At 43.0% G+C, this 15,842-nt stretch overlaps 2 protein-coding genes across 3 annotated transcripts in view; both read left to right on the forward strand.

The window, feature by feature from the left end:
* Positions 1 to 251: 251 nt before the first annotated feature.
* Positions 252 to 8,111, forward strand: LOC116729589 (PR domain zinc finger protein 12-like). Of its 2 annotated transcripts, none has more exons than XM_032578237.1 (6): positions 252 to 1,143; positions 1,891 to 1,956; positions 2,075 to 2,199; positions 3,659 to 3,814; positions 6,727 to 6,841; positions 6,949 to 8,111. In XM_032578237.1, exons 1-6 carry the CDS (start codon positions 900 to 902, stop codon positions 7,464 to 7,466), a joined length of 1,224 nt encoding a protein of 407 aa, XP_032434128.1. In that variant the 5' UTR covers positions 252 to 899; the 3' UTR covers positions 7,467 to 8,111. The 2 variants fall into 2 exon arrangements, with proteins under 2 accessions (XP_032434128.1, XP_032434129.1); XM_032578238.1 differs by having other exon boundaries at positions 255 to 1,143; positions 6,979 to 8,111.
* Positions 8,112 to 9,883: 1,772 nt separating this feature from the next.
* The window catches only part of c5 (complement component 5), a 50,673-nt gene continuing 44,714 nt past the window's right edge, over positions 9,884 to 15,842 (forward strand). Inside the window, exons 1-15 of the mRNA XM_032579518.1 lie at positions 9,884 to 10,001; positions 12,236 to 12,431; positions 12,855 to 13,008; positions 13,096 to 13,166; positions 13,244 to 13,341; positions 13,419 to 13,501; positions 13,573 to 13,663; positions 13,745 to 13,853; positions 13,955 to 14,087; positions 14,161 to 14,276; positions 14,489 to 14,677; positions 14,888 to 15,091; positions 15,166 to 15,378; positions 15,466 to 15,615; positions 15,707 to 15,833. Coding sequence (XP_032435409.1) covers positions 9,934 to 10,001; positions 12,236 to 12,431; positions 12,855 to 13,008; positions 13,096 to 13,166; positions 13,244 to 13,341; positions 13,419 to 13,501; positions 13,573 to 13,663; positions 13,745 to 13,853; positions 13,955 to 14,087; positions 14,161 to 14,276; positions 14,489 to 14,677; positions 14,888 to 15,091; positions 15,166 to 15,378; positions 15,466 to 15,615; positions 15,707 to 15,833 — 2,002 coding nt within the window. The 5' untranslated portion in view covers positions 9,884 to 9,933. The remainder of the gene's footprint in view (positions 10,002 to 12,235; positions 12,432 to 12,854; positions 13,009 to 13,095; positions 13,167 to 13,243; positions 13,342 to 13,418; positions 13,502 to 13,572; positions 13,664 to 13,744; positions 13,854 to 13,954; positions 14,088 to 14,160; positions 14,277 to 14,488; positions 14,678 to 14,887; positions 15,092 to 15,165; positions 15,379 to 15,465; positions 15,616 to 15,706; positions 15,834 to 15,842) is intronic.

Raw genomic sequence — 15,842 nt, forward strand, 5'->3', positions numbered from 1 at the left:
TTCGCCAGAAATTCAATAAATTTGAAATATAAATGAATGTGTCGATGTATTTAAAAAATAAAACCCGCAGTCAAAATAAAACTACCGAGTCTCAAACATCAACAGGTTTCTGGATCCGGTCCGTTCAGGTTCGGTTCGGATTTATTTCAGGTTTCATTTAAAATCTGATTCCATTCAACATCCAGCTTGTTTCAACGACAGGCGACAGTAATGTGTGTGTGTGTGTGTGTGTGTGTGTGTCGGTGTGGGTGTGTGTGTGTGTGTGTGTCGGTGTGTGTGTGTGTGTGTGTGTGTGTGTGTGTGTGTGTGTGTGTGTTCGGGGGGGTAATAAATGTTTAAAAGCTCATAAATACAGATCAGAGTGAAAGCGGGAATAATGCCGGTGTCGGGAGGAGGAGGAGGATGATGAAGAGCAGCTGTTTCTCTGTAATCTGGCCTCTAATCTCATGTTCTGCTCCGTCACTCAGCCTGGATTCCAGCGCTGCTGGTTCCGGGAGGTTCGGCGGCTCCATTTTCTGAAGCCCAGAGCATGACGGAGCCTCCCCCGGCGGGCCGGTGACCCCCGGTCAGTGCTGCGTGTTTGGGTTGTGTGTACCTGCTGGTCTGGGTCAGATCGGCTCTTTCCGTCCTAATTGAGCGTGAGACCGCAGCGGAGCCAATAACAGGCCTCCTGCTCTTCCTCCTCCTCTTCCTCAGCGGCTCCGATATAAAGGCCCCCCCACTCTCCCTCAGCTCGGTTTTCCTGCAGAACCTCTCGACTCCTGCCAGCGCCTCCCGGGCTGCAAGCGGCTGGATCTTCTTCACCGGTGAATCCAGACCGGGAGCTTCCGCCCAACTTCCGCTCCGCCGCCCCGGTCCTCCTCTCCCCCGCCGCCCCGGTCCTCCTCTCCCCCGCCGCCATGGGCTCCGTGCTGCCCGCCGGTTCCTCTCTGGCCCTGAAGCCGCAGCAGCCGCTCTCCCTGGCGGACATCATCACCTCGGACATCCTGCACAGCTTCCTGTACGGCCGCTGGAGGCACGTGCTGGGCGAGCAGCCGCCGCACGCGCAGCAACATCACCTGCAGCACGAGGAGCGAACCGGGCCGAGCGCGAGCCCCAGGACCGCCTTCACGGCCGAGGTGCTGGCCCAGTCCTTCTCCGGAGGTGAGATCAAAATAATAATAATAATAATAATAATAGAGTTAAAACATGGAATCATCGCGTGAATTCATATTTTAGGGACTTTAGATGAAAATGTGATTCCGTTTTTATTTTGGATTTATTTTTAAACAGAATTTGATCTGAAATAGAAAAACGAAGGAAAATATTTTCTGCTCAAAGTTCCGATCCATTAATTTGATCAGTTATTGAAACTTTTCTGAACATGAAGATGATTTTTCCAGCTCAGCGCGGATCTTCTCTGATTTCTGATTCATTTTTATTTCATTTTATGGTTTGATTCGTTTTTGTTTTTGGTAAATTTCGTTAGAAATAATTAAGAAGAAAATTTTTAACTTTTGTTTTGTCATTTTTATCATTTTCTGTCATTTTGACGGAATTATTTCTGTTTCTGTTTCAGGAGTTCAAAGGCGGTTCGGGATAAACCCGCCGCTCCGGTTCCGGTTCCGTTCTTCTTTTCTAGAATTTAAATGTTTTTTCTGTTTCTGCTGGTTTCGCGGACCGGACCGAACCGAACCGAACCGAACCGAACCGAACCCTGACATCCACAGAAGCCGAACTTTTCTTACAGTTTTATTCTTGCTTTTTCCAGTTATTGTCATTTGGTTCCGATCCTCGGGAACTGGGTCGGGGTTCGGCGAGCAGCGGGAGGTTCTGGTGCCGCTGAGCCAGAGCCGAACCTGGTTCTGTTCGGAAAGGATCTGAGCTAAGTGAAGTTCTGTTTGTGTTCAGAGGTCCAGAAGCTGTCCAGCCTGGTTCTGCCCAGCGAGGTCATCATCGCGCAGAGTTCGGTTCCGGGTAAGCAGAACCTTTACGGAATATTTTATGTTTCTGTGAAACTAAGCAGAGATAATATTACACGCTGTAGAGGTTCGGTTCGGTCCGGTCCGGCTGATTGGACCTCTCTGTGCTGCAGGAGAAGGACTCGGGATTTTCTCCAAGACCTGGATCAAAGCCGGAACCGAGATGGGTCCATTTACCGGCCGCCTGGTCTCACCGGAACATGTGGACCTGTACAAGAACAACAACCTGATGTGGGAGGTGAGGCCCGGCCCGGTTCGGTCCGGTTCTGCCCGGTTTGGTTTGGTCCGGCCCGGTTCAGTTCCGTCCGGTTCGGTTCGGTCCGGCCCGTTATACACACCTTAACCTCCGGTTGTGTTCGCGGATTTCAGGCTTTTCGGAACATCTAAACACTTCCAGCAGAACCAGTCAGAACCGAACCAGAACCAGTCAGAACCGAATCAGCTCCGGAAAGATTCTTTAAATGAGCCGAACCTTCAGCGGTTCTTCCCGCTGCAGCAGCGATCGGAACCGGTTCTGGACTTCCATCACATCAAAATATAAAAATATCAGTTAAACAAACAAACGGTGTGAAATTTATTTCTGTTTTATTTTCTAAACATAAATAATAATAAATATAATATTTAATTTTTACAGGAGCCGAAAAACACGAAGAATCAGCAACAAAATTTATAACTTTATATTTAATTTTATTAAACATTAAAAACTTGTTTGACTGTCGGATCAAAATTCTGCAGAAAATATTACAGAAGAAAAAATAAAAGAAAATTTTACTGATTTTGCTTTACAAACATTTCAGAAAGAAACTCCAGAATGCAACAGTTCAATAATATTAATAATATAATATTAATATTAATAATAATATAATAAAATTGTTGCTGTAAGGGACTGTAATTAATTATTAATAACAATCTTTGCACATTTTATACTAAAAGAAAAATTTTGACATTTTTAATTTTTATTAATTTCTCTGCAGTCAGAAAATCTTGAACATTTTTTTCAGCCACGTTAAATAAATAAAAGTGATTTTAATGAAACTGGTTCGTTTTATTAAAGATAAATATCTTTAATAAAACTCTTTATTTAAATAATGAGTTAAATTCAACATGAGCGACTTTCTCACTGCCGACCCAGGGTTCTACAAACCGCTGCCGAACCTTCAGAACCGACGACTTGGTTAAGTTTAGGGCAAAAACTCGCGCGTGACATGCTGACACGAAACGGAACCATGGAGTCAACATGTGACGGGACGGACCGTCCGGTACTTGAGGAGCTGGGAGTGAAAATGGGCCGGGTTCTCCAGATCTTACCGCTAAAAATATTTCTCTAATTGAAAACCAAACATCGTCTGGAACTCGAACCGATCAGTTTCTGATCGGCTTCTGATCGGTTTTGGGTCGGTTTCTGATCGGTTTCTAATCGGCTTCTGATCGGTTTCTGATCGGTTTTGGGTCGGTTTCTGATCGGTTTCTAATCGGTTTCTGATCGGCTTCTGATCGGCTTCTGATCGGTTTCTGATCGGCTTCTGATCGGTTTCTGATCGGTTTCTGATCGGTTTCTGATCGGCTTCTGATCGGTTTCGGGTCGGTTTCTGATCGGTTTCTGATCGGTTTCTGATCGGTTTCTGATCGGCTTCTGATCGGTTTCTGATCGGTTTCTGATCGGCTTCTGATCAGTTTCTGATCGGTTTGGTCTCCAGGTGTTCAATGAAGACGGGTCGGTCCGGTTCTTCGTGGATGCCAGCCAGGAGGACCAGCGCAGCTGGATGACGTACATCAAATGCGCCCGGAACGAGCAGGAACAGAACCTGGAGGTGGTTCAGGTCGGCAGCAGCGTTTTCTACAAGGCGGTGGAGGTCAGAAAATATCGATCACTGATTATTGGCTGCAGTTCCAATAAACATGGAAAATAACTGTTTAAAGTTATTCAGACTTTAAACTGAAACACAAAATAATTTTGAGGTTTTTTTCCTTTTAGAGCCAAAAGATTATTAAAGAAATAATAATTAGAATAAAACAAATGAAATGTTTTTCTGTTTGGAATTTAAAAAATAATTTTATAAAAAATAATCTTTCTGAATGTAAATCTATAAATATGGCATCTTTAATTTCTTTTCATTTTTGATTTGTTTAATCTGTGAAAACAATTATTTAATTAAATTTCAATAATTCAGGTTTAATATGTTGGTGATTTTTGGTGATTTTTGGTTTTTGTAAAGACGCAAATTTACTAAATCAAGAGATTTAATAACAAAACTGGAAAATTAAAACATGAGCAAAAACCTGCGAATGTAAGGAATAAATAATAACATTATTATTAATAATAATATCAATATTATTGATATCTAATAATATAACAATATAATAGGAATATCCTTTATTATCCCTCAGTGGAGAAATTCAGGTGCAATGGCAAATTTTCACTAAGATAGAAAAATAATAATAATAATATTATTAATAATAATAATAATAATAATAATAATAATAATAATAATAATGTTCCTGTCAGGTAAATTACAGAAATAAAAATAATAAATAATTCTGCCAGATTATTTCCATCCATTAATTCATATCAAATGTTCTGTATTAATTTAACAAGTTATGAAGTCCAGAGGATTCCCGAGCTCTCCGTTCATTCATTCATTCATTCATTCATTCACACAAAAAACCTCCTTTAAATAAATCAAGTCACTAAATTGTTCTAATTAAATTTATGTTCAGAATTTAATAAAATACATTTAGTTGATTTTTGAAATAAAAAAAGAAAAATTTGTTTAAATGAAAAAAATATATAAGAAAAATAAAACAAAAGTCAAAGTAAATTAAACAGCCTAAGAATAAATTAGTGGTTAATTATTTGATAATTAGATACTAACAAGCAAAATTTAATTAAATTATAAATAATTATTGACAACAGACGAAGAGAAATTTGCATAAAACTGAAATAAAATGATAGAAAAACATTTTTACGGTGAAATGTTTAAAACCAAAAAGGTGAAATTAAGAGCAGATCCAGAACGTTCCCCCCTGGATCGGATCAGGACATTTGAACACCTGGATCCGAAACGGTTCTTCTGCTGGTGTCTGGCGCCACCTGCTGGCCACAGACAGAAAAACACTGAAAACCTGAAATTTACTTGATTTGAAATGATTTAAATTCACCCAAAAATATGTTTGCAAATTATTACTTTATCAGTGGAATATTTATGAAATTAGCCGGAGTATGTTTCAGATTCATAATAAACTGATATTTGTTCTATTTTAATATTAAAGTCATATTTTTATATTTTGATAATAAAGTCATATTTTTATATTTTGATATTAAAGTCATATTTTTATATTTTCATGATAAAGTCATATTTTTATATTTTAATATTAAAGTCATATTTTTATATTTTAATATTAAAGTCATATTTTTATATTTTCATGATAAAGTCATATTTTTATATTTTAATAATAAAGTCATATTTTTATATTTTGATATTAAAGTCATATTTTTATATTTTCATGATAAAGTCATATTTTTATATTTTGATAATAAAGTCATATTTTTATATTTTGATAATAAAGTCATATTTTTATATTTTGATATTAAAGTCATATTTTTATATTTTCATGATAAAGTCATATTTTTATATTTTAATAATAAAGTCATATTTTTATATTTTGATAATAAAGTCATATTTTTATATTTTGATAATAAAGTCATATTTTTATATTTTGATAATAAAGTCATTTTTATATTTTGATAATAAAGTCATATTTTTATATTTTGATATTAAAGTCATATTTTTATATTTTCATAATAAAGTCATATTTTTATATTTTGATATTAAAGTCATATTTTTATATTTTCATGATAAAGTCATATTTTTATATTTTAATAATAAAGTCATATTTTTATATTTTGATATTAAAGTCATATTTTTATATTTTCATAATAAAGTCATATTTTTATATTTTGATATTAAAGTCATATTTTTATATTTTCATGATAAAGTCATATTTTTATATTTTAATAATAAAGTCATATTTTTATATTTTGATATTAAAGTCATATTTTTATATTTTGATAATAAAGTCATATTTTTATATTTTGATATTAAAGTCATATTTTTATATTTTCATAATAAAGTCATATTTTTATATTTTGATATTAAAGTCATATTTTTATATTTTCATGATAAAGTCATATTTTTATATTTTAATAATAAAGTCATATTTTTATATTTTGATAATAAAGTCATTTTTATATTTTGATAATAAAGTCATATTTTTATATTTTCCTATTAAAGTCATATTTTTATATTTTGATAATAAAGTCATATTTTTATATTTTAATAATAAAGTCATATTTTTATATTTTGATAATAAAGTCATTTTTATATTTTGATAATAAAGTCATATTTTTATATTTTCCTATTAAAGTCATATTTTTATATTTTGATATTAAAGTCATATTTTTATATTTTAATAATAAAGTCATATTTTTATATTTTGATAATAAAGTCATATTTTTATATTTTGATAATAAAGTCATATTTTTATATTTTCATAATAAAGTCATATTTTTATATTTTAATAATAAAGTCATATTTTTATATTTTCATATTAAAGTCATATTTTTATATTTTCATATTAAAGTCATATTTTTATATTTTCATAATAAAGTCATATTTTTATATTTTAATAATAAAGTCATATTTTTATATTTTGATATTAAAGTCATATTTTTATATTTTCATAATAAAGTCATATTTTCTCCCAGACCATCCCTCCGGACCAGGAGCTGCTGGTCTGGTATGGAAATTCCCACAACACATTCCTGGGAATTCCTGGGATTCCAGGCGCCGACGAGGAGCAGGGAAAGAAAACCAAAACCGGTAATTATCAATAGAGATGAGCTCGGAAGACATTTCAGAACCAGAACCAGAACCGCTGGTCTGGTTCTGGTTCCGGTTCCGGCAGGTCGGGTTTTGATGCTCAGCAGGTCTGGATGTTCTTCTTCTCCTGCTTCCAGATGACTTCCACACCTGTGAAGGCTCCTCTTCCTCCTCCTCCTGCTCCTCCTCCTCCTCTTCTTCCTCCGCTTCCTCCTCCAGTCTAGGGCGCATGCGCTGCGTCATCTGTCACCGCGGCTTCAACTCCCGCAGCAACCTGCGCTCGCACATGCGCATTCACACGCTGGACAAGCCGTTCGTCTGCCGCTTCTGCAACCGCCGCTTCAGCCAGTCGTCCACGCTGCGGAACCACGTCCGGCTGCACACCGGCGAGCGGCCCTACAAGTGCCACGTCTGCCAGTCGGCCTACTCGCAGCTGGCCGGGCTGCGCGCGCACCAGAAGAGCGCGCGGCACCGACCCAGCGGGGACGCGGGCGCGCAGGTGGGCGGCGTGGTGGTGGTGGGCGGTCCGGGGGTCCAATCGCCCCCGCCGGTTCACCCCCCGCAGCTGACCGCGGTGCCTCACCCCGCCTCCCTGGTTCACCACATCCCCGCCATGGTGCTGTGAGCCAATCAGGGCCGGCCACGTGGTCAGCTGACCAATCACCGAACACAAGCTGACCGAAGATTTGTGCACAAACACAGGTCCAGTTGGTGTTGATGAGCCCGGTTCTGTTCGAAGATTAAAAGTCCAGAAACATCAAACGACGATCAGCCGATAAAATCCTAGAAACCGAATAAATAAACTCGGTGGTTTATTGATTATTAATTATTTCCTATATTTATCAGACACTCAGAGTTCGGACCCGGTTCCGACCGCCCAGCTGCATGATGACCCATGTTCTGTTGATGTCGTGTTTGCGTTGCATGCTTCTGGTTCCTGTTAAAGGTTGTGATGTTACAGAGACAGAACCTCAGGTCCAAACATCGGAGGCTGTCTGGAGCTTTAAATGTTCTGAATATTAATGTGAAGAAAAGTTCTGTCGGGTCTCCAGGCTCGGATTCTCCTGCCAGAACCTTTGAGACGTTTTGGCACGAAGTTACTGGACGTCGGTTCTGAAACGGTTCAGCTTGTGGAAGAACATGAGATGTGCTTCATGGACTGAACTCTGCTGTCACTTTATTTCATTAAATGTATCAAACTTTAATCTGTACATAAAGGAAGTTCTGACTATAAACCTCTAGAAAGTCTTAATAAAGTTTTTCTCCTGAACTCGGGTCTCTGGACGTTTCAAAGGTTCCACAGAAACCATAACAGAACCTCCAACACAGGATGACTGAGTCCAGTCCGTCTGCCTAGTCAAAGTCTGGTCCATTTGGTGAGGTGTGAACACTAATTGACCTCTGACCTCTGGTCCTCCAAACCTCGGTCTGGGTTCAGTTTGAATGTGAAAGCCTAACAGACCAGAGACCGCTCCAAAAGCAGGAAGTGAACTACAGCGCAGGGCATTCTGGGTAAATACAGCCAAAGCTAATGTGCTACCTTAGCGCTAGCAGCAGAAATGGCTCCTGGTCTTCAGCCAAAGACTAAAGAGAAAAATCTGACGCCTCCATCTTGTTTCCATCTGGTGAAGAAGGAAGTTGCTCTCAGTGTCTTCAGAGGTTTTTGTGTTGTTTCCTTCAGTGGTTCTTGGTGCAGCGCCCCCACAGGCCAGGAGGGGAACAGGTTGGTTTGGGTCAGAACCACAGCAGCTGGAGGTGGAGCAGAGGATGGAGTTCTGGTTCCAGTAGAACCGGGTCGACCGAACCATCAAGAAGGAAACATCCTTAGATGCGTCTCCATCATTCCTGAATCAAATGGCTGAATTCCCTCATCAGCTCTGCAGAGGTGATCCAGCAACCCATTCATTTTGTTCAGGTTGCTGGATGGTTGTTGGACCTGGACACTCCTGGTCTAACAGAGACCAGGAGTGTCCAGGTCCAGATGGGAGAACTAAATATCTTCAGCCTGAACCACACATAGATGTTGGGAACATTTCAATCCCCAACATTCATGGTTCCCCATGTGATCCAGTCCCGTTCTAGGAGATGTTCTGTCCGTCGCTTCCAGGAGGAGATGTGGAGCTGCAGGTGAGAAATGAGTTCTGTGGTTCCAGCTGAACCCAGGGAGAACGTTCAGGTGGGAGAACCTCAGAACCTCCAGGGGTTCAACACTGAGAACGTTAAAGAGATCCTCGTCCGAAAGAAACGTTCAGGAACGTTCCTGAAGAGACACAACTTTATGTTGCATGAAAATGACCCAGGAGGACGCAGTGGAGGTCCAGTCCCAGAACGGTCAGCTCACACCAGGTCCAGGTCCGGTTCCAGGTCCAGGTCCAGGTCCGGTTCCTGTTCCAGGTACAGGATTATTGTGGATTCTTTGAGTCGTGTTTAAAAGCATCTATTCCAACATTTGGGACCCAGAGGGTGACGATCATTTTAAAGATATTAATAAATGTCATCAGAGGTCATCAGAGGTCAACAGAGGTCATCAGAGGTCAACCAGCCCCTCCATGTTTACTAAATCAAGCAGGTGTCTTTCCACTGTGCTACATTTGTCCAGCTAACTTTTGTAGCTGAGTTGATTGATTGGAAATCAACTTGGACAAAACCAGGAACCGTTTGGTTCCCTGCTGGTTTCAGTCCAGGTTCTGGTCCAACTGGACAGTCCTCCTGCGGTCCGTTTGGTTCTGATCAGCCTGGATAAACATTTCTAGTTTCTATAAAAATGCAGAGAAATGCCAGAAACCCAAATGTGTCTCAGAGAGGTAAATGTTCTCATGTTGGTCTTCAGGGATTCAGAGAAGCTTCTGGAAGTTCTGGTTCTGGAAAACCCAAACATTTCAGTGTTTTTTGTCTAGTTTTCACAGCAGCTTTTCTCTGTCGGGTCGTGGGTGTTGGGTAAGATTGGAAAACACAGCAGGCTGAGTAAACTCACCTTTGGGACACTCAACCCGTCCCAGAGGAAAAGTCCGACCCGTGTCCTGCCGTCTGAGCGGATCGATCAGCGATAAAGAGACGCTCGGCGCCGCTGGCCGTCAGTCTGGCCGTTCAGGATGAAGCCGCTGGTCCTGCTGGTTTGGGTTTGGTCTCTGTGCTGGAGGACGGACGCTCAGAGTCAATCGTAAGTGAAGCTCCTGTGATTGGTTGTTTTATTTTGGAGATGATCGTCCAGCTGCTGGTTAGTTTATGGAGACGGTTGTTATGGTGTAAAATTAAATGAACATTTCAAAACTTTTCTGGCTTTAATCTGACAGAAATCCTGTAAAACTGAATCTGTTGCAAAGAAAAATGTGAAAACCAAAGTCTGTCCTTTAACTGGACCAAGTCTTCGTGGCAGGAGTCCTGCCACAGCAACCCCACATCATGACGCTCACACCGCCGTGTTACACGTCCGTCGGACCGTTTGGATCGGCGGCCAAGCCAACAGGAAACGGTTCTGCAAGGCGACGCTTTGGTCCGGGCCGATCGTCATCACCTGTAGAACCAAACCAGAACGGGTTGGAAACCCTGCAGCTCCTCCAATGCTGCCGGCAGCCTCCTGGTCCCTCCCCCACCTGTTTCTGACTGCCTGTCTGAACCTTTCAGCTGTTTTTGATCCAACAACAGACTGGACTAAAGGAGGAAACTCAGCAAACGTGAAATCAACTTCCTGAAGGTTGGTTCTCCTCTGCTGGATGACGACCTTCTGCTTCTGGAAAGTTTATTTTTCTTCAGCACAGAAACAATCAGGAGGAGAAATCATCTGACGGATGGACCAGAACCGAGCCTCAGAGTAGATGATTCATCATGTTTACAGCTGGACCAGCTCAGCAGGCCGTTACCTGGGTGGAGGTCTCTCCACTCTGCCTTCTACCTGACCAGCAGCAGGGGGCGCACACACGAGCCAGCGGGTTCAACTGGTGAACAAATATTTACAGCATAATCCCGGAAAATGATCAATGGCAACAAACATCAAAGTTCAGAGGAACTCTGTGGATCTCCATGACAACCCGAACCCGAACCAAAAACACCTTAAAGTTCACAGAACTTTTCCTTCTGTCCAGATTTATTCTGATGCTCAACATTTATTCCTTTTACTGAATCCTGCAGGTTTCTGGTCAAACTGCCTCTGATTGGGAACCTTAATGCTGCATTCAGACCAACCAGGATCAGATTCCTGAATCAGACTCTGATCCGTTTGTCTAGAAAGTCCGAGTTTTTGGGGAGGTCTGAATGCAAATTTGAATTCCTAAATGGACTTAAAAACCGAACTCTGATCCTCCTATAAACCTCGGTCTGGGTCCGGTTGAAGTGAACTCTGAAACGGTAGAAAACCTGTCTGAATGCAACCTGACTAGAAACCGATTCAGTTAGAAACAGTTCAGGACATTCTGCTCATTTATTGCTCTCTGCTCTGCGGGTTAAAGGAGATGTTGTCATGTCAACAGGTCTGCATGCCGACACTAAGGAAGGAAAAGCAGAATAGAAATGGTTTAAGTTGTTTTACAACTTTTTATCAGCTTATTGTCCCGTTGCCGTGGCGCTCTGCAGCTGCTGTTATTTTTAAACCTGTAATAAATGACAAAACTCGTTTGTTTAAACATAATCATCGAATAGGATGGAGGAATTTGCTTAGTCTTCTCTTGCATCTTGACAGAAACCAAACTGTTTATAGATTTATATCCAGGCAGAAAACTTACAAACATCAGCAATTTTCTCTGCTTTAATTTAAGTCATGTTTGTAGAAATCGGGTAAGAAATAAAGGCTCTGAGATCATTTTGTGATTCCTGCTCATCCCGCGTTGGAACAGCCTGGTTTAGTGGACAGGAGCGCCGCTAGCATTAGCGGCTAACAGGCCGTTAGCTTTAGCGGCTAACAGGCCGCTAGCGTTAGCGGCTAACAGGCCGCTAGCGTTAGCGGCTAACAGGCGATGTCCAGACTAGTAAAGTAGATCAATGAAGAAATCCTACTACAGCAAAAATCTGACACTGCTCTGTTTATGTTTATTTTTTGTGAAGCAGGAAGTTGCTGCTCTTCTTCAGAGGTTTTCTGTCGATTCCTTCAGTAGTTCTTGGTGCAGCGCCCCCACAGGCGACGGGGGGAACAGGTTTTCAGTTAGTTTTAGTTTGTTTGACTCACTGCAGTGTGAATGAGAACTAGAGTTCTGAAAATGTAACAAATGTTGCAATTTAGTCCCCAATCGAACCGAGTCTACCGGACTATCCGGTCTGAATGCACCCTAAGTTTCATCGTTAGGATTTCTGTGATTTATCATATCATAATAAACAGATTCAAAACGGCGTGCTGCTGGTGAACAGACTCTTCTTCTTCTGTGGTATTTCACCACCAGCAGTGATGGCATCTCTTTCTGTCAGCTTCCTGATCACAGCGCCTCTGTCCGTGTGCCTGGAAGCTGTGGAGACGGTGTTTGTTCAGCTGTTTGGCTCCTCCACGGAGGAAACCGTCTACGTCTTCCTGAAGACTTCCATGGCTCCGGATCACAGGGAACTGTCCAAGGACTCCCTGCGGCTCAACAGCCAGAACAACTACCAGGGCGTCGCTAAAGTCCGGGTGAGAAATCCTTCTGAAGCACTCTGCATTACTCACCTGACTGATTATTATTATGATTTCTGTAAAATGTCCAGCAGTGTGGCGCTCAAAACTGTCCGAGTGCCGAGGAGAAGGCCAGATGGCTTCCACTATGACGCTGAACTTATTAGACATTTGTTACATAAATTTCCAATGTAATGGAAATAAAATGGAAAATAAAGAGAGAAAGGTTTAAAAGGACAGGGGAAGTCTGCCTCCACACCTGCTGAACAAGATCAAAAAAACTACAGAAAACTGAGAAACCATAGCAACAAACATGATGCACAGATAACAACATCACTGAACAACAGTTAAGACCAGATGTACTAGTGGCAACCACAGCTCAACATGGAGTGTACCTGAAAACACCTGGGTGTTGATTCCTGTGTTTCTGTGTCTCTTTAGTTGCTGCCACTTCCAGAGAATAAGGATTTGAATCATGTGATTCTTCACGTCCAATCAAATGGGATCAACCGTCACCTGTCCATCCCGGTTACCCGATCCAACGGCTTCCTGTTCATCCAAACAGACAAACCGCTCTACACGCCTCATCAGAAAGGTCGGCCCTTCTTGGTTCTTCACTCAGATTCTGGTTGAACATAGATTGCTCAGGTTTGCAGAATAAAACTGTTTGTGATGTGTTCAGTCAAAGTGAGGGCGTTCTCCATGAACCAGGAGCTGAGACCAGCCAATCGCAGCGTCTTCTTAACTTTCAAGGTGAGCCCGATGAGCCCAGGACCATAAATGAGTTGACAATTTGTTGCCATGTCAATGAACATCTTTGTTCCCGACAGGATCCAGATCAGATCACGGTAGACGTTGTGGAGATTATCGATGTGAACAATGGAATCCCGTCGATGCAAAACCCCTTCAGGATTCCCATCAAACCAAAGTAAGGAAAACCTCTGCCGAGGCAGGAAGACCTTCGGGTGATTCCCGAAGGTCTTTCTGAGTTCTCTGTACTTGCAGGTTGGGAATTTGGACAATAGAAGCTTCCTACACAGATGATTTCACAACAAAAGCAAAGACAGATTTTGAAGTTAAAGAATACGGTACGTCTAGGAGTTTGATATGAGCCCTGCTGGTGGAGGTGATGATCTGTGATGTTCTCCTCCTCTGTCAGTTCTTCCTAGTTTCTCCATCCAAATGAACCCACGGACAAACTTCATCAGCCACAGTCAGTTCAGTCAGTTCCACTTCAGGATTTCAGCCAGGTGAGGCCTGATCTCCTCCAGCTGCTCAGACGTTCGAGCTGAGCGGCCATGTTTACCCTGCGGTGCTCTGACCTTTGGCAGGTATCTCCATGGTGCTCCGGTGGCTGAAGGAGAGGTGTATCTGCGTTATGGATACGTCAGAGAGACGAACGCTCCTGTCATCATTCCCACATCAGTCACCAGAGAAAGAGTAAGGCCCTGACACGCACCAGTCTCAAAGACTTCTCTGACGGCAGTTGATGAGACTCCTGAGAGACATCTCCAACATGGGGTTGGTTTGTCTCCTCTCAGCTCTCTCCGGCAGGTGAACTGGATGTGACCGTTAACATGCAGAAGGTTCTGCACAAACACGATGGACCGAGAGACCTGGACAGCCTGGTGGGAAGCTACCTGTATGTAGCGGTGCTGCTGAAGGAGGACACAGGTACGCTGACATCATATCACCCTGAAACCAGGTCCTCACCTACTCACCGTTTGGACTGGATGTCGCCCTCCAGGTGGGATCACTGAGGAGGCGGAGTTTGCTACTGTGAAGTTCGTCAGGTCACCGTACCGTCTGAGCCTCATCTCGACTCCTCCGTTCATCAAACCTGGACTTCCTTACAACATCCAGGTATGCTTCATGGAGTCACACCTGAAAAGTGTTTAACACTAGTTGGTCTGGGCTCCTTTTGCATGAATTCCAGACGTGTCCAGGAAACGGACCTCCACTGAGGCGTTCCAGGTGTTGAGTTGTTCCAGGACCAGAGGCAACATCTGGTTGGACCTTCTGACTCCCCCGCGGCCCACACCTTGTTCAGCTCCACAGGCCCTTTGTCTCTGCAGGTGTTGGTGAAGGATCACCTGGACAAGCCGGTGAGCCTGGTGCAGGTGCGTCTGGTGGAGCGTCAGCTGTTCATGAACACAGGAGGAAGCGAGGTTATGTCCTGTGGGGAGAGCAGAAGCAGTGGATCTGATGGCCTCTTGTATTTTATCTGCAACCCCCAGAAAAATGCAGTCAGGGCGCAGCTGAAGGTGAGGAAGATCTGTCACTCCAGTGCTGTGAAAAGTATTGACCCCCTTGCAGGTTTATTAAGCTTTAGAAAGTGTTTTTCATATTCATTCAGGTTCTGTTTGCCTGATGTTAATGTGAGCTTGATGAACTGAAATGTTAGGTGGGACAAAAACAGCAGATTTGTCCTTTTGGTACTCTTGGTGTAACTGGTCTGGTTGTTGTTGACCCAGTTTGAGACGGCGGACCCCACCCTGCCAGCTCAGAGTCAGGCCAGTCTGACCCTGGAGGCCGTGGCCTATCACTCCCCAAACCAACGGTACCTTTACATCAACACGCCCATGTTCGGCCACAGCCTCCGTGTCAGCCACTACGCCAACATCCAGGTGTACACCGCTGCTCCCTCCTACCTCAACATCAGGACTCTCAGCTACTTGGTGAGGAGGCGGTCGCACATACTGCTTCCCCTGTTGCCATAGTTACTGATGGCTTCACTGCTGCTCCCCCGTAGGTGCTGTCTAAAGGGAAGGTGGTGTTTTTTAATAGTCAGAACTTTGCCTCCAGCGTTGACAGCAGACAGAACCTGAACTTCCTGGTGACGGCCTCCATGGTGCCGTCCATCAGGCTGCTGGTCTACTACGTCCTGGACGGAGAAGGAACGACGGAGCTGGTGGCGGACTCCGTCTGGATGGAAGTCAAAGACAAGTGTGTCAACGGCCTCCAGGTGCTGCAGTCTGGCTGCGTCTCTGGTTCATCAGCAGGAATTCCTCTGAAATGTGTCGGCACCGGCTAACATGGTGTTGTCTATCAGACCAACATCTTATTCCAGGAAAGACTCTACAAGCCGAAGGAGAACATCAAGCTGGACATCAGAACCAATCAGGGCAGCATGGTGGCTCTGTCGGCCGTAGACTCCGCTGTCTTCAGCCTACGACGAAATTACAGGGACCCTGTTTCCATGGTAACAGTCAGTTTGACCTGAGCTTGTTTGTTGCGTTGCTTTGAGCGGTGCCGTCGAGCGGCGCTCTGACAGGATGTACGGTGGCCCGCAGGTCCTTCGTCACTTCGAGCAGAGCGACTTGGGCTGTGGAGGAGGCGGCGGCAAAGACAACGCCGACGTCTTCCGATTGGCTGGCCTCACCTTTATGACCAATGCCAACGCCGCCCCCTCGTCCAGCAGTACGTCCA

This window comes from Xiphophorus hellerii, chromosome 12, assembly GCF_003331165.1.
Source record: "Xiphophorus hellerii strain 12219 chromosome 12, Xiphophorus_hellerii-4.1, whole genome shotgun sequence".
Taxonomy (NCBI): Eukaryota; Metazoa; Chordata; class Actinopteri; order Cyprinodontiformes; family Poeciliidae; genus Xiphophorus; species Xiphophorus hellerii.

Excerpts from the sequence above, each read along its gene's own strand:
- LOC116729589 (XM_032578237.1), top strand. The coding sequence starts at position 900 with ATGGGCTCCGTGCTGCCCGCCGGTTCCTCTCTGGCCCTGAAGCCGCAG. Across the intron at positions 1,957-2,074 it reads CGCGCAGAGTTCGGTTCCGG|GAGAAGGACTCGGGATTTTC; the intron begins GTAAGCAGAACC and ends TCTGTGCTGCAG. Across the intron at positions 3,815-6,726 it reads TTTTCTACAAGGCGGTGGAG|ACCATCCCTCCGGACCAGGA; the intron begins GTCAGAAAATAT and ends ATTTTCTCCCAG.